The sequence below is a fragment of the Glossina fuscipes genome, unplaced genomic scaffold (genome assembly GCF_014805625.2).
Source record: "Glossina fuscipes isolate IAEA_lab_2018 unplaced genomic scaffold, Yale_Gfus_2 1, whole genome shotgun sequence".
Taxonomy (NCBI): Eukaryota; Metazoa; Arthropoda; class Insecta; order Diptera; family Glossinidae; genus Glossina; species Glossina fuscipes.
The window spans coordinates 17525541-17542445 of record NW_023998415.1 but is presented as its reverse complement, the minus strand read 5'-3'; the positions used below and the strand labels follow the sequence as shown (position 1 = coordinate 17542445).

At 31.3% G+C, this 16905-nt stretch overlaps 1 protein-coding gene across 6 annotated transcripts in view; it reads left to right on the top strand.

Moving 5' to 3' along the window:
• Window positions 1-16905, top strand: part of LOC119644996 (ecdysone-induced protein 78C) — a 78977-nt gene that overhangs the window by 42217 nt on the left and 19855 nt on the right. Inside the window, exons 1-2 of one of the 6 annotated variants that reach the window (XM_038044743.1) lie at window positions 3132-3229; window positions 3734-4179. The exons of 2 other annotated variants lie outside the window; for them this stretch is intronic. In XM_038044743.1, the coding sequence (XP_037900671.1) occupies window positions 4170-4179 (10 nt within the window). In that variant the 5' untranslated portion in view covers window positions 3132-3229; window positions 3734-4169. Of the gene's footprint in view, window positions 1-3131; window positions 3262-3648; window positions 4180-16905 lie in introns of those variants that run through there. 3 more of the 6 variants (XM_038044744.1, XM_038044745.1, XM_038044742.1) reach the window with 3 other exon arrangements.

Here is a 16905-nt window from a genome sequence, read left to right as displayed (position 1 = left end):
TGTGTGTGTGTGTGTGTGTGTGTGTGTGTGTGTGTGTGTGTGTATGTATGTATGTATGTGTGCGTTTTTGATAATGCATGTGTAATCTGTGTACTTAAGTAATCAGGAAATCATCCAGACAAAGGAGAAGGAGACAATTCATTTTCGGCGTGAGAGTGTAATTTGAAGTTAATTATTTTCTTAGAAAAGAGAAAAACAGAAAAACACCATTCGACAACGACTCCCTGCGTGTTGTCTGCACATTACGGCTAACTACACAAACAAATTTCATTTCATTATATTGCAGTGAAATGTGTTGAAATTGTGTTTTGTCAAAGAAAAAAATTTATTTATGTTTTCAATTAGATTTAATCATGCGGGAGGCAACCTTTTTATTCAATCAATAACTTGCTACATAATATCCATTTAATCTTTTAAAGAACTGATGAATTTTTGTATACATGAAGAAATCAGATTATTTCGTAGAGGAAGCTACATTAACCAAGTCTAATACATACTAGGTAATACATTACTACTATTTGGAGGCGTGTACTTAATTTTTTGGAGGCAAAAATTATTATTATTATTATTATTACTATTATTATTATTATATTTTTTTCTGTTTGGCATTTTCTACGGCTCTTTTACGAATAGAAGAAATGACTAAAATGAGTTTTATGATTATGATACTGATCCTATATCTTATCTAATTTTACAAACATTGTTTTTGTGATCTCTCATTTATCTAAAAATGCTTAAAGGAACGTGTGCCTATGCAAAGCATTAAGTTATTTAACTGGCTGCGCCTTTTCCTTTTTCTGATTTCGGGACCGCGCGTAACGAATTATTGGAGAATATTTCTTTTTTTGGGAGTTTGTTTCCTTTATTTTTTTTTAATATATATGTACACACATGTACGCACGTTCTCAGAACTAACCGAAAAGGATAAAATCACTGTCATTAACATTTAATAAAATTTCTACTCGAAAGTCAGCCCGAGCGGCAGGCAAGGTTAAATTTATTTGCAAAAGTAAATTTAAAAAATTTACTAAAAATCAATATTTTTCCTCTTCCTGATAATCAATCATAAAGATCTTAAAACTAAATGTGGGATAAACATCGGTATACATTGATGTAACTAGGAAAACCTCAAATTGTTTAAATACATACATAACCACTTCAAATAAATGTTACTTATAATGTAATGTATAAAATATTTAGGCTATATGTACACACACACATATAACCATATATATATACTGTAAAATATGAAATATATAAATGTATATATATATATATATATATATATTATATGTTTCTGTATAAACACAGATTACATAACACATTTAGGAGTTGCATATACGCATGCGACAGCTATAAGCGGCATAAAGAGTAGACGGCCTCATAAATTTGTGAGATGATAAATGAATGTATTCATGCATCACCAACACATATATACATATATAGATAGTTGAATGCATATAAATATGTAATATTGAGAAATATTTATATATATATATATATATATATATATATATATATATATATGTATATATGGAGAGTTAACATGCAACAACTCCGCTCTAAAAGGTATGAAATAGTATTTCACAATATTTGAGAAAATCCAACAAATAACAAAAACGAAAGCTAAATATTGCAGAATCCATAAATAGTAGAAATAGCTAAAGCACTGCTTATTGCAAATGAGTTTGTGTTGTTTATTTGGAGACAGAGACATAAATTTCTTGGCCTAATGTATAACATGTTTTACTGTATCAATGCCTACACACAGGCATACAGCCACACAAAATACACACACACACACGCATACACACGATATATATATATATTCAAAATTTGCACTTTATGTGTGCCCTCAATAAAATGTTGCTCTTTTTATCTCACACTCTTCTATTTATGTTCAATAAACTAATACATTGTCTCTCGCCTTCTTGAAATTCTCTATCTCACTCTTCGTCATTCTCTCTATTTTTTAAATTCTTTTTTGCACGTGATTGGTAATCTTTTACATCAGTGATGTCAAATCATCATCAAAAATATCAAAAAAACAAATAAAAAAATAAAAAAAAACAGCCATAACTTCCTGATCGTACAAAATGAATTTTTATCGGGACTCGCACATTAACGAACCTAGTTTCGTGGGCCTTTATTTGAGTTCTTATCATTATTTTGTTAATTTTTAAACGGCTGACGTCTGTCCGCGGCAAGTACTAAACACCTTTTTACTTATTTCTTCGAATAGTAAAAATGCAGTGCACGGTACTATAAGCGAATACGAAGCGAATAGAAGGAAGAAACACCAGAAATCCAATATAAATTTTCAATTGTGAATTCAAAGTGAAGAAGATATTCAGGTTTTTGAAAAATTTGAAAGCATTATTTACTATATTCGATCCTCTGTCATAAGTGTGTGTAAATCGTGCTTTCTCGAAGTTCAGTACAATGTCTAATATCACAAATTGAGAATTAAAATGGAACTAGAAAGGCCAGTTTGGATAATTCTTGAAAAAAAGTAATCTTTTCATACCAATAAATCAATTAGTGAATGATGGCAAAGATGAAGGCAAAGAATAAAAAAAAAACGCTAGAATGCTAAGAAAATCATTGAAGTGACCACACTCTTGCCTTTCAACCCAAAAAAAAAAAAAAAAACATACTCTCTGTTTTTGTTAGACTTCTTGCTTCACATTATCAACGTATTTGCTTTTCTCTCTATTACCAAAGCGTTTCCTATATACGATGATGGGAAAAAAGCAAAGACGAAAATCATGCAGTAGGGGGACGCAATTTGCTCTCTTAACATATTATTGTTTAAAAAAGTGTACTTGCGTCTGTGTGTGTGTGTATATTTTACTCAAAGTATATCTCCTTTAGTCCAAATGCGTATATATAGAGTGTATACAATTGCAACTGACTCTTGGTGAATTTGTTCAATTATACTCTCTTCGGATGTTTAGTTAGTTATTGATTTTGCTTGTCAAGCATTTGCTGTGTGGGTTTCGTATATAACATATACACGTGCATTTAAATGTGTGTTGCTGTGTACACACACAGTTTTTTTTGGAGTTTATGCCATTTGCTGTTTAGTGCGATGATGGTGTGGATGGTGTGGATGGTGTGGGCTATCTGCAAACGTCGGCATTTATGCAGCAGTTATCATTTGTTACTCATTGGAAGCAGCCGTAAACATACTCGTATCCATCCATAAAACTTAACTTTTTATACATATGTAAATAGATTCTGCGAAAAAGTACATAAATTGTCAGAAAATAGATTAATTTCTAAATTGCTTTAAAAAAAAAAAAATAAATAAAAACCAAAAAAAAAAAAAAAAAGAAAAAATAAATAAATGCAAAAAAATTAATTAAACAGAAAAGAATAAAAATTTGAATTATTTACATATATATTGTTGTGTCTGTTGTAAAAGTGCGGATTTCCTTCTTTCTTTTTTTTTTTTTTTTTTTGTTTTCAATTGACGGAATATGTTAGCGAACAACGAAAGTTCATAGTCATTGAATTATTTAAAATTCTTAAAATTTCGTGGAATTTGCAAATTCTTGTTTTTTTTTTTCGATTTCTGTTGTTCGGCTTTTTTTTTCATTCTACCCCGTCAGACCTTTGGAACAAATTTTGAATTGTTTGATTTTGCAATCATTTCATCGGTTTTTGTTTCATTTATTTATTTATTTATTATTATTGGTATATTTTTTTTTTTAAACCGTCAATAAAACAGTTCTATGAAGTGTGTGTATAGACCGTGTTTTAGCTTGTTTTTATTAAACATATTTGTGTATATATGAGCGTGCGTGAGTGGTTCCTACACTAAAACCCAAGCCAATTAAACAAAAAGAAAATGTATACGTATTTGTGACCACATGTAAAAGAAAAGGAAAAAAAATTTAAGTTAAATAAATTTTTAAAAAATTCAAAAAAAAAAAGTAAAGAAGAAAAAGAAAACAAAATCAGATTTTTAAAGCGTTTTGCATATGAATTGCAGCAGAAAACTTTTTCAATCTATCCGGGGCAAATTTTTCAGCTTTTCAGCTTGACATTTGAAAAAAAAAAAAAAAAAAAGAAGAAAACAGAATACCTTCAGCAGAGATCGCTTCTTGTAGTTTCTGTAGTCACAGAAGGCCAATAACTTTTGATTTAAAAACTCAAAGGTTTAAATGGTAAATTGTAAGCGATATATATACATATGAATATATATATATATATATATATATATATATATATTATATTATATCTAAGAAATTATTTTTAAGCATTAAATAAACATTATCCATTTGTGTTGTTTTGGTCCACACAAACCTAATTAAAATATACGTGAGTCTGGTAAAGTTATTTTTTCAAGTACAGCATCTACCAACAGCCAACTAACTGTTAAAGGTGATCCACTAATAATATAACTATTTGATGGGATGTTCTGCTTAGAATGACTTGCAAACATTTAAATATATATCATAAACACAACTAAAAATGTTTATTTATCGGTCACATTTTAAGAACGGCACTCGTACGTGTAGTACGAGCCCACGTACACACAGTACTATACTATGTTTAAAAACTTCCATAATATTCCGAGGACTGAATATTGAATTTTAAATCTGTTGCTAAACATCTGCTGTGCAATGCCCGCTGTTAGAATGTTGCCTTAACCAGTCGACACGATTTATACGAAAAAGGAAATGGAAATATTTCAATTATAGGTCAACTACTTTTCATATTCAAAGTTCCTCTAATAGATAGTTGAGTCAACTTTCAGATCAATATTTGCTATAGTTCGTAGCTTCTTAACGAAGACATTTCCAAGTTTCCATTTGTTAGTTCTTGTTCACCTACTTTTTTTTTTTAAGGTTCCATTTTTTGGTTTTTGCGGCGTTGCTTGGAAGCGATTAAATCGCTTTTTCACGTACTATATTTCAGTTTTCGATTTCAATTTTTAGTAAAGGGACAGATATCATGATTTAATTCAAGCCATCTATATATATTTTAATGCAAGGAAAATTCATATATCTCTTGAATTTGATGACTGATATAGGGGAAAATATATATAATTCCCTTGTTGACCTTGTTGTGTTATGTACGTACGTATCAATAAAATAATTTTTCAATCGAGAAATGTCCATAGAAGTCTTTTCATTTATCTTATTCGAAATTCTTGTCTTCAAATTCTTGATAAATTTGATGTGTCTATGCTATAGAGGTTACGGATGTCTTATTGTTCATTTTTCTACCCACCACTATAAGTAAGACGATGGTACACGCATTTTGTTTTTCCCATAATATGTGTAAAAGAAAGCTTCAGAGATCCTATAACGTATGTGTATATCTTCATGATCAGCGTGAAATTCTGATTTGATCTAGCCATGGCTGTCCGTCTGTGTGATGGGTGTTTTTTGCACTCTCCTGATCGCAAAACTGAAGATATCTACTTCAAATTGGGTAGAAACCTTGGAAGTTTTTGCACGCGGGTTGATATTGAAAATGGGCCAAATTGGTCAGAGCAGAAGCGAGCAATGGAATCTCTTTAATAGAAAATTGGTGAATTTTTGCTTGTTACTCGGAAATTATAAAAAATAGAACGCTGACATTCTTCACATTTACTTTATGAAACACTCGACCCTTTAGGTGCAAGAATGGAAAAAATCAGCCATGAGCACGCAAACTTGCAAGTGAAAGAATTTTCTTTTTTTTCACTTTTTTGAAGTTTTATGCTTAATTATGATAAGGCAAACAAGACAGCATGTTTGAAACTATTTCGCGTTCGCGTTCGCGTTCCTCAAACGAAGATATATTATCTGCCTAAAAATAGATTGATTCTGAACTGCTTATGGCAGACATCGCGATAGTGTTTTTCTTAATAATACCGGCGTTATGGGTATCAAATCAAAAACCTTGGAGATTAGAATGCGAAAAGCATAGTCGAATATACCTGTTTTTTTTTTTTGATCATTTTCCATTACCCCCACCCTCCCATCTGATCAAATAATAACCATTTTAATTAGTCTGCCCGTAAACACTAATGAATTAATTTGATAGCAATTCGCGACATGGCGTTTACATTCGCTTATGAATGATATATAAAGAGAATGTAAATGTAATTGTAATACTTAAAAAACGAGTAACGATCTTTACAGCGATAAATTGTTTTGTTTAAAATTACTTATTGGGTCAGTGTGTCGGGCTTGAGAAGTATGTATATAAATATAATATACGTCTATGTTACTATGATACTAAGGAAGAATTTGAGAAAATGATCAAGATGCTCGCATGTCGTATGAGTGATGTAATACTATGCACTAATATGCGTGAATTGGACAAAATTCCTTGTTATAACAAAGATTCGCTAAAGTGTACATACATTCTCGATAAATGTTGGACTTGACGTCCAAGCATCTTTATATCAATCCGTATACAATGTTCTGTTTCATCACAACTATAAAATTTGCGACAGAGAGTTCAAATATAACATAACATACATATATATATATATATATTCTTGGACCAAGAAGTATAGTTTTATTCATCCGTTAATCAAAAAAATAGCGATCAGCCTTCTTAATAATAAATGTTATCTTTCGAAAAAAAACGATACGCTTACGATTTTTACAAGGATTAAGCATTTTTGCGTCCATACAATAATATGCATAACACAGGTTTATTTATATAAATTCTTGGACCCAGAAATATATAGTAATTTTATCGCTCCGTTAATAAAGAAACGGTGATCAGCCTTCTTAATAATAAATGTTATCTTTCGAAGAAAGCGATTTTTACAAGAATTCAGCAGAAAAGCTATGAAAATCTTTTAAACGCGGAACTGTCTTCTCTAAATGAAGATTATCTACGCTTATTATATTTCGGTTCTGCTTCACACATATCGCTACAATGATGATAACGATGAATATTTTAAGTAGATCATCATCATCATCATCATTATTTGAATAAATATTAAGATTATTCAGATTTCGTAATGCGGTCACGATCTGTTTGGCATCGCAGAATGTGTAATTTATCGGAGAAGGCTGGCCGATTGGTCTCCTAGTTCTACTTATTATTCATATTTGAAATTTTTGTTTTTTACTCCTCCTCGCTCAATTAATTTCATCATTTTACGGACAAGCCTTTTCATATCATAAATGCAAAGTGACTGACTAACTACCTTTGAACATTGCTCTACTTAAAACTGTCCTTTATGCCAAATATATTCTTCTTTATTAAATAAATACTTTTATGCTAGTTTGCTTTATCAATGCAATTTAAAACTTTTCTGCTTGTTTTTGTTTTTTTTTTTTTCATTTTCCTCTCGGCTCAATTTAACGACCTTTTTTTCTGCCATTTGTTTGTTTGGTGCTCTATTCTACTCTGTACAAGAATTCCTGAGCCTATTAAACGTAAAACGATGTCTGTCTCCGTTCATATAACTTGTACCACTTACTCTTTTTTAACTACGAATACATATAATAATCATCCCAATGTTTGCACTCATACACACACACACAGACAGACACACGCACACAAACAAACAAACAAATAGAGAGAGAGAGAGAGAGAGAGAGAGAAGCAAGAAATATGCAAAAGAAAAAAAGAAAAAGAACAAAAAAAAAAATTCAAAGCTTTTGCATGAGCAAGTAAACTAAATTTGCCCAGAGTTTAAACAAAAAAAAAAAAAAAAAAAAAAAAAAAAAAATGTTTTTTATATGATTTTATAGTTAAGAGGTTCGGAGGAGAGGTTCGTTGCACTCTAAATTTGTTTACAATATATAGGTGCATGCATGTATGTGAATATGCGGCTGAGTATAATGGCTGGTTGGCTGGTTTATTTTTTGTATGAATGTTTGTTTATTGGTAAAATCAAGGGGAACCTGTTTTTTATTTTTTATTTTATTCTATTTTCCTTTTCTTATACTTATTCTCATTCTTATTCTTAAAACAACATCATTATTATATTAATAGTTTATGTTGATCTTCACCGTTCTATCATCATAATTATTATCATCATTATTATTATTATTGCCATTTTATTTCTTCTTGTCACTATCATATCACTATAATATTTTTTTTATAATAATAACAATAATAATAATAATAATAAAGGTATTAAGTTTATTCTATAAATTTCTCGAAAAAGAAACTCAAACTTCTTAGCTTCTTTGTAAACAATTAACAACAAATTATTGTTCATATTATTCACATATCCAAATCCAATTAACGATGAAATTTTTTTGTTTTTTTTTTTTTTTTTGTGTTTTTGCTTATCTTTTTTTAATTGCCTACAGCACTAATACATACGTACCTCTTATTATGGAAATTTATTATTTACTCAAATTACGCAAAAATATCATATTATAAATTGCGTTAATTTGCCCCATTTAAAGTTAATTATGTTGCGTCGATTCACTTAATGATCAATAAAGTGGTCGCATTTGCACTAATACCGATAGATATACCCATTAATCCGGGTTAAATTCTTACATATGACACATTTACATCTAAATATGTTAGACGATCCATTGCTTATAGTAACATAATGCTATACTTCCACGTTGATAAACATAGCGACATAATTCAGTTGTCGCCAAGGCAATCAAGTTGACTTGATTTGTGAATTATAAGTAATAATTTTTATCGAAATTTATTTATTTATTTATTTATTTATTTTTTTTTTTAGTTTTTATCTCATCCAAATATTTATTATTTTGTTATATAGATAAAGTTTATTGAGCCAACTACTGCGTTGCCCTTGAAAATGTACGGAAGAAATTACGAGAACAATGACAAGGCTTATCTTAAACAAATTTAATAAGCAAAACAATTTTAAATATTTCCAAATAGAAAGTGCTAGCTGGGCACACACACTGTCTTACATGACTTACATGATCAACAACTAATAACAATTAATTACATTTAAAACGACAATAAGTTTCCATTGATATCCATTAGCTTTGCTAACCACGCGCATTTATTATTAGTCTTTAATTCGAATACACAGTGGAAGGCCATTAACTTTATTAGATCTCTTTTACATATATATATATATATATATATATGTGTGTATAAATACATATAAAATGCGTATATCTTACGATTAAAGGTCAATGTATGATAATATGGCATATTAAAATTTAAAAAGAAAAAAAAATAAATAAATAAACAAATAAACAAATAAAAACTATAAAAAAAAAGACAACAACTAACTGAAAGTTAGCAAGCATTAGACATTAGAAATCGGAACGTGGGGAGAAGGGTAGCAGCGAGCTGAACTGAAAGTGCTTATAAACAAATTGATAGCTAACTCTTTGATAGAATTACGAACGCTAAACAATCAATCAAAATAATTACAATAAAAACAAATAACAGAACGTCACGCTACGCAAAGTACTGACAATTAATGCTAAAACGCAAAAAACAAAAACAATAAAAATAAAAGCAAAACCAAAAACAAAATAAGCAAAAAAAAAAAAAAACATTTTTCAAACATTCTCGTTTATATACGAAAACAGCAGGTGTATTCATGTCTGCTAGTGTAGGTGGTGATTAGATTCGATTAGAATCTGAAGAAGTAGAAGTGGAAGTAGACGTAGAAGAAGAAGTAGAAAGATGCGAAACAAAACATTAATTGCTTTTAGCAATCAAACGGAGAAATATGCAAATTTTCATTAAATACTTGTATGCAGAAAAGCATGTCATTGTTACATTCAAAGTAAGCCGAAAATATGCTTTACATTATTCCTGATTGTGAACAGCAACCAAATGTCGAACATTCTGTTAAACACAATTTTATGTCCTTAGATACAGATAGATAGTTAGTTAACTTTGTTTTTGGAAGAAATTTCTCCTCCTTCTTGATTGCTCCCGCTTATCGGCGACGAAACAATTCTATCCACGTAAATGATGTGAGAGTGACTGGGCAAGCAGCAGCGGCCGCCATTAACTGTCGTGACTTAGCAGGAAAAAAGGCACGGTCCATAAACAATTTCACTGATCGCTGAAAATCAATCTTTTTCTCGAGCGTCACGAGTTGTCACGTTTCAATTTATTTTATCAACAAGACCCCAAGCACCCAATCAAGTAATCTGAAGTCTAACTATGGCTTAGAGAGACTTGTAACTCATCGTTCGGAAAATATGTGCCTCAAAATCCAATTCAAACATGAAAGTTAATTTGTAGTCTTGATCAATAGCAACAACTTCTCAATCGATTTAAGCATGTCTGTCTGTGTGTACATATGTATGATCTATAGTGAGGATTTTTTCTAACTCACAAGAAGTGAGGAAATTTCCATAAAACAATTGAGAAAGTACTGCCTGCAAATAGGCTTCGAGAAGTGGTCAAATTGATCAGAGCACACTTGCACACAGCATAACTTAAAGGTGAGAACATCTCTACTCTCGAGGTATTTGGCTTATTACTTATAAATTACAACAATAAAAATTTGCATAAATTCTTTTAAGTTAAAGGTGGTAGGCAGCGAATATTCTAACACAGCTTCTTATCTGTTTCCATTTTTATACCCTTCACCGAAGGATGACGAGTATATTCATTTTGGCAAAACGAATGCGACGCCCAGAATAGACCCCACAAAGTATATATATTCTTGGTCAGTATAAAATTCTAAATTGATTTAAGCATGTTTGTGCGACCGTCTGTCCGTATGTGTAATGCCTGTTTCAAAACATCTTCCTGAGCGGAAAATATGAAAAATTGAAATTATTGACATTGAAAATTCTTGCCAATAAGTTGGTTTTGAAAATGGGCCAGATCGGTCGAAGGACACGCCGACGGCATTACGTAATCTGAGACCACCTCTGTGTTTCAAAAAATTTGAGCACATCTTCTATGGGCAATGCTATAGCATCTGTGCACAAAAATGGAAAAAATTGACCACGCCTACACAACATTATAGTGTATCAAAATTAAATTATTTTTTCAATATCTTTATAACGCGCAGAAAAAAGCTTCAAAAACCAGTTACAAGACTTGAATGCACCTAAACATGTCCGCCTGTTCGTCTGTCCATCTCTCTGCTTACATAACTTTGTAGTATTTGTGGTAAACATTCTCCCATTATTCAAAATGAAGGTATTGCCAACAAATTTCCAAAAAAAAAAAAAAAAAAAAAAATTGTAATTGACAATAAACTGTTCAAAGGACACGCCTACAACGCCTACATGCCTGTACGATAAAAACTTTTATTTTGAAAATAGAAAAAATCAACTGCGCCCGCTCCATATCAAACAGCGTGAAAATGTTGTTCTTTTACTGTTTTTGTCTTTTTTTGGGGATAAACGGTGATGGGTATAGAAGATTCGGTCCCGACCGAATTTAATTTTCTTACTTGTGTTTATTCACTTGTACTTATGGAAATCTTTGCTTATTTGTTAAGTATCTGTGATGCGTTGCTATTTCATATCGCATTTTCTTTGCTTTCCTTTTTTTGAATACATAATTTATATATCGTATAAACAACCATTAACCCATTAATTATGGACGAGATGCCGTCTGATCTAATTTTTGTTTTTCTTTTCTTTTATTGCTAAACATAATACGTAGTTTGTAAATTCAAGTGAAGGCATATTTAAAAGATGACTGAAAGTTCGCTTTATCGTTTTAATTTGTATGTATGCACGTGTGCGTATATGTATGTATGTACATATGTGTGTATGCTTTTAATATATATGATGATAAACACAAATAAACGCAAATGACCAGCCTTTCAATTGCTTCAATTGTTTGCTGAAAAATTACCACATAATCAGCCAAAAAAATATAAATGATTTTCATTTAGTAGATTAGAGTGAAACCATGTCAAAAAAAAAAAATAAAAAAAATAAATAAATAAAACCGCAAAAAACAAAAAAAAAAAAAAAAAAAAAAAACAACAACAACAACAGCAACAAAATTAAATCAACGGTATTTGTAGTAAAACGGCCAATAAACTGTGAGCCATGAGTTCAAGGTTTGAATGAGTAGAAGTAAAAAAGAAAAAGCAAAAAAACCAAAAAACTATACGCACCAACACACAACCAAGAAACTAAACAACAAACGAACCAATCACTAATTAAATATTTAAAAAGCAAATATATATGTATATATATTGTGTTTATATTTGTGTGTGTGTGTGTGTGTGTGTGTGTGTGTGTGTGTGTGTGTGTGTGTGTGTGTGCTTGAATACGTAAATATATATGTGTTTAGATATTGTTTTTCATACGTATAAATATGTACGTATATGTGCTTCTACATTTTCTGGAAAATGTAGATAACGTCAGTTCTTCTCCGGAATCTACGTGAGCTCAAAAAAATTTCGATTCTAAATATAGTTTCCTATGATTTTCTTATGTTTTTAAGTCTATTTTGTTGGAACTATTATTGAATAGGTTTTATCTAACTTAAAATATTGCGATTATTGACACGATGAGTTAGATCACATACTCAACACTCGGTCGGTGACGGTCGTCACTTTGATGTAAAGCATTTAAGGTCCTCATTTGTAAGTACTTGTATCTAGAATGTCCTAAGGCAAATGCCGCCAATTGTAACGAAAAAAAATATATATATATATATATTTAACTCGATTTTTCATCAACTTTTGTACACGAATTGTTTGTTAACGGGATTGTCGAGATAAAGTAAACTTGTATAAGATATGATTTATCTGAGCACGCTGGGACTTAGTAATAACAACGCTAATGGGACAATCTATAAGTAAATCTATGTTTCAGTTTTCATGGAGGAAAACAACGGTTTTTGCGAACTTTGCAAGCAGAAGAATAGAGTGAACGAAAGTATAAGATATTCCGTATCCCATAGTATTATCGATGGATGTTTTGGGTAAATGATGCTGCTGTAACGATCGAATGTTGTCTTCATTTTCATAGGCAAAGCCTATTGTATGGTACTAGATAAAGAATTTTTTTGTCTAATACAAGAGAAGTCTTTGCAACATTTCTTCAGTGTGCGCAGTATATAACTCATGGATAAAACACAATATAGTGCAACATAACGTCCACACAAACATATATATATATATATATATAGAGAGAGAGAGAGAGAGAGAGAGGTCATAATAACAACCAAAAAGAAAGTGAAAAGAGTCTCACAAGGAAACTCGATAGATAGAAGACCACTTAACACAACTACTTAGCGGTCATGGGTGGGTCCGAATCCATCTGTACCGGTTTAAATTCGAATCTAGCCCTTTCTGCAATATTTGCAATGTTACAGAAGACGCCTGTTCTCTGGCTGTCCGAAGAATCAAAACGAACAACAGAGATTATGGATGGAAATTGGAGAGAAATCTCGTGCTAAATATTCTGCACGACTATGGTAGGAAGGTTTTCCGCATATCCATTGCAGTGCCTAAACGGTAAGCCTTCTTGTGAAGGTATACTTAGACGGTCGTGCCACACGTAGGTAGTGGATACGCGTGCAGATGATTTTTAACCGCGTTAAAGTCGCTTACGAAAGTGGGCGGCTTTTGCTGCATTTCCGAAGAGTAATTGCAGCGTTTCGCATTAAATTCGACGATGTGATTCTAGTCGTTGGTAGAGTGATACCAGCCGAAGTGAAGACCAAGGAAGCACCGTAACACAATACAATCTTCAAACGATTGCACAGCGTCATTTGATTGATGAATGACAGGGACAATGGGCTAAATCAGCGAACGGCAGATTGACTCACACATTCATCCCAAATATACGCCCGTGAGCTCTCGGGCGACGGGGTGAGATAGACTTTTACATAACTCAACTACTTACTGCTTGCTTACATTGATTTAAAGTAGAATGCAGCCTTGTGTGTAGAGTTCATAATATTGCAGAATGCGCTGAACATGTGTTCTTTGTCTGCTCGAAATACCAAGACGAACAATTAACACTATAGACGAAAATTGAAAGAGAATCACATGCTGCGTAACCTGTAAAAATGGAACGCAAACGAAATGTTTGCCGCAAACATATTGAAGAAACGAGGAAACGGGGAGTGTCAGCGTCACCTTGTAGATAGTACTTAAAGGGAACCCTCTCTGTGAAGATGTACTTAAGCGGTCGGTTAAAATTCCGCGTTGGCAAAACGGACGGCCTTCCAACACATTCACGTAATGGACTCTATGAACCAGTGATATCTTTGCCATAACATATTCGCCAGGTAATAGTGGCTACAAAAAAAAAAAAAAAAAAAAATCCATTCACTAATATGGAAAAATTATTATATTAGTGAAAGGTAGCCAGCGCAATTGGATTTCTGAAGATGCATAGATTTCTTACACAGATTTATTTGAAAGAGTATTGATAATGCGTTAATTTTGAAGTAGATCCTGAGTGGAACTGAATATCCACTGATGAGAACGAAGCGGTAGAACGTGAGGCTAACGTGAGGTAAAATAAGTTGACCCCATTAACTTAGTAGGTTCGGATAGATGACGGGATGACTCTAGAAACATCGTTCTCCTCATTAGCTGTGTTATTCATGAGCCGATTTAGCGTGTAAAGTGTACGTTAGTTCCATAATGCATGCTTGCATGCGTCAAATAGAAGAATAGTTTACAAACAATACTCTATTGCTCTCCATTTTTGCTTTTCATTCACCAAACAACAACTTGTTTTGACATATTAGATATAATGAAATTATGCAACACCATCAATATTGCCTGCTCTGTAACAAAAAAAAAAAAAAAAAACAAAAACTATACGTACAATATAATCTCTTACTTATCATCCGTTGCATTCGATCTAAGGCCGCGTTCAAACATTGTCCATAAATATGTTAAGTTTATGTGCATACGTATAAGATATTAACCGCAACCGGCAATCAAGCTTAAGTAAGACGAGCATAAAAACTTATTTCAACGTTAAAAGCAAACAGAACATAACGAATTGTCAATGAAAGAGAAATGAGAAACTTAAATATGTGGCATCAACGCACACATACATAAACACTATTAAGGTAACAATTATAAAATGTTCAACAAATCAAATAGATTGCAAAGCCAACAATAACCACAACAAACGAATTCGTCATTATCGTTATCATCAATATCGTCATTGACAAAAGCGCTAATACTAATCATAACGAACAATACTGAGCGGAAACCAACAAATATAGGAATTAGTAAACATAAGCAAACTCACGTACGCATTTATTTGTTTATTAAGCATATATGTTTATATGTACGTATGTATGTATGTATGTATGTATGTTTGCAAATATAATGTATTTGTTGTTTGCAACATACCGTACAATAAAAATGAGTGCATGTGCGACAATATATTATGTATATGCGTAAACGCTATGTGCTTCTGCAATATTACATACGTAGTAAATATATACATGTTGTACCTGTACGTATGAAAATCGCTAGTAAGTAAGGTGCTTCCCAATATATATGGATATATATATATATATATATATATATATATGAATCGTAGCAAATATTGTAAAAAATGTGATTTGATGTAAATCAAATCTTTTGTAATCTTCTGTTTAGTTATTGTTTTTACTATTATTATTTGTTTGTTTGTTTGTTTGTTTTTTTTTTTTTTTGCTTTTGCAAGCCTATCTGACATTTGTCCTCCATAAGCAAGCGCACATATACATTTATGTGGAAGCATAGTGTGATAAAAAGTTTTATTTTACGCTTCTAATAAAAGTTAAGTAACCTTATACACACATGTATCCATGTATATGTTTATAAATATGTGTGTACATAAAAAAAAAAAAAAAACAAACAAAAATTCAAGATTTCTAGTGAAGTTTACCCCACTTCACACAACAAAGCAAATGAAACACACCTTGTTGCAGATGTTTGTACCAGCAGGGGCACACATTCATATATACATGCGCACACATCCACACGCACACACTCACACACACACACACACGCATATATATACATATATATACATGTATATTTTATACACGTTTTGTGTGTCGCCGCTGTGTGTGTTTGCTACGATGGCCTGCTTTTTAGAGATTTTTATATTTATGATATATGTATTATGTTTGGTTCACTTGTGTATATGTTGCAAAATATGACAATAACGCAACAACAGTGAGTAATCAACAAACATTCAGTGTATTTCTCTGTGCAGATGAGAAGAGAAACGACCAGATGGTCAGATATATAGATATCTATATATATATATATATATATATATATATATAAATAAATATATTTGTATATCGCGAGAAACTAAGAGAGAGAGAGAGAGAGAGAGAGCAAACGAAACAGAGAGGAAGAAAGAGAACATTAAAAAACAAAAGAATGTTTTTTTTTTTTTTTAAATAAAATCTAGGTCAATATTGTATAATAAAAATAATATAAAATAAATAAATAAATAAATAAAAATAAATAATGAATGGAGTAGAAAACTACAATTACAAGAATAAATGCAAAGCTGAGCAGGGTAAAACAGAGATCTGTGTGCATTTTAGTAAAGAGCATCAGCGAACAGAACCCATACAACAAAATGTGCTCAGACTAAATTAAAAGAGATGATGAAGTAAACAAAAACACAAGAACACTAAGAACCGATGCAGCATTAGCAGTAGTACTAGAACAGTAAAAGATTTTACTACAAGCATAGCGCACGACACATGGTATGTCACGGCATTCATTTTATAAATAAACACACACATATATATATATATATATATATATCCGAATGTATATGGAACATGTACTTTAAAACCTCGCGCAAGAATGGTACAAAATACACAAAGGCGCACATGTACACACACACGCACATACACCCACATTTATATATATAAAGATATATAAAATTTATGTGTGTACATATGTACATATTCCATATATAATCACCCAAGAATTTAAACAATTCAAACCACATAAGAATATATATATATATATATATATATATATATATATATATATATATATATATA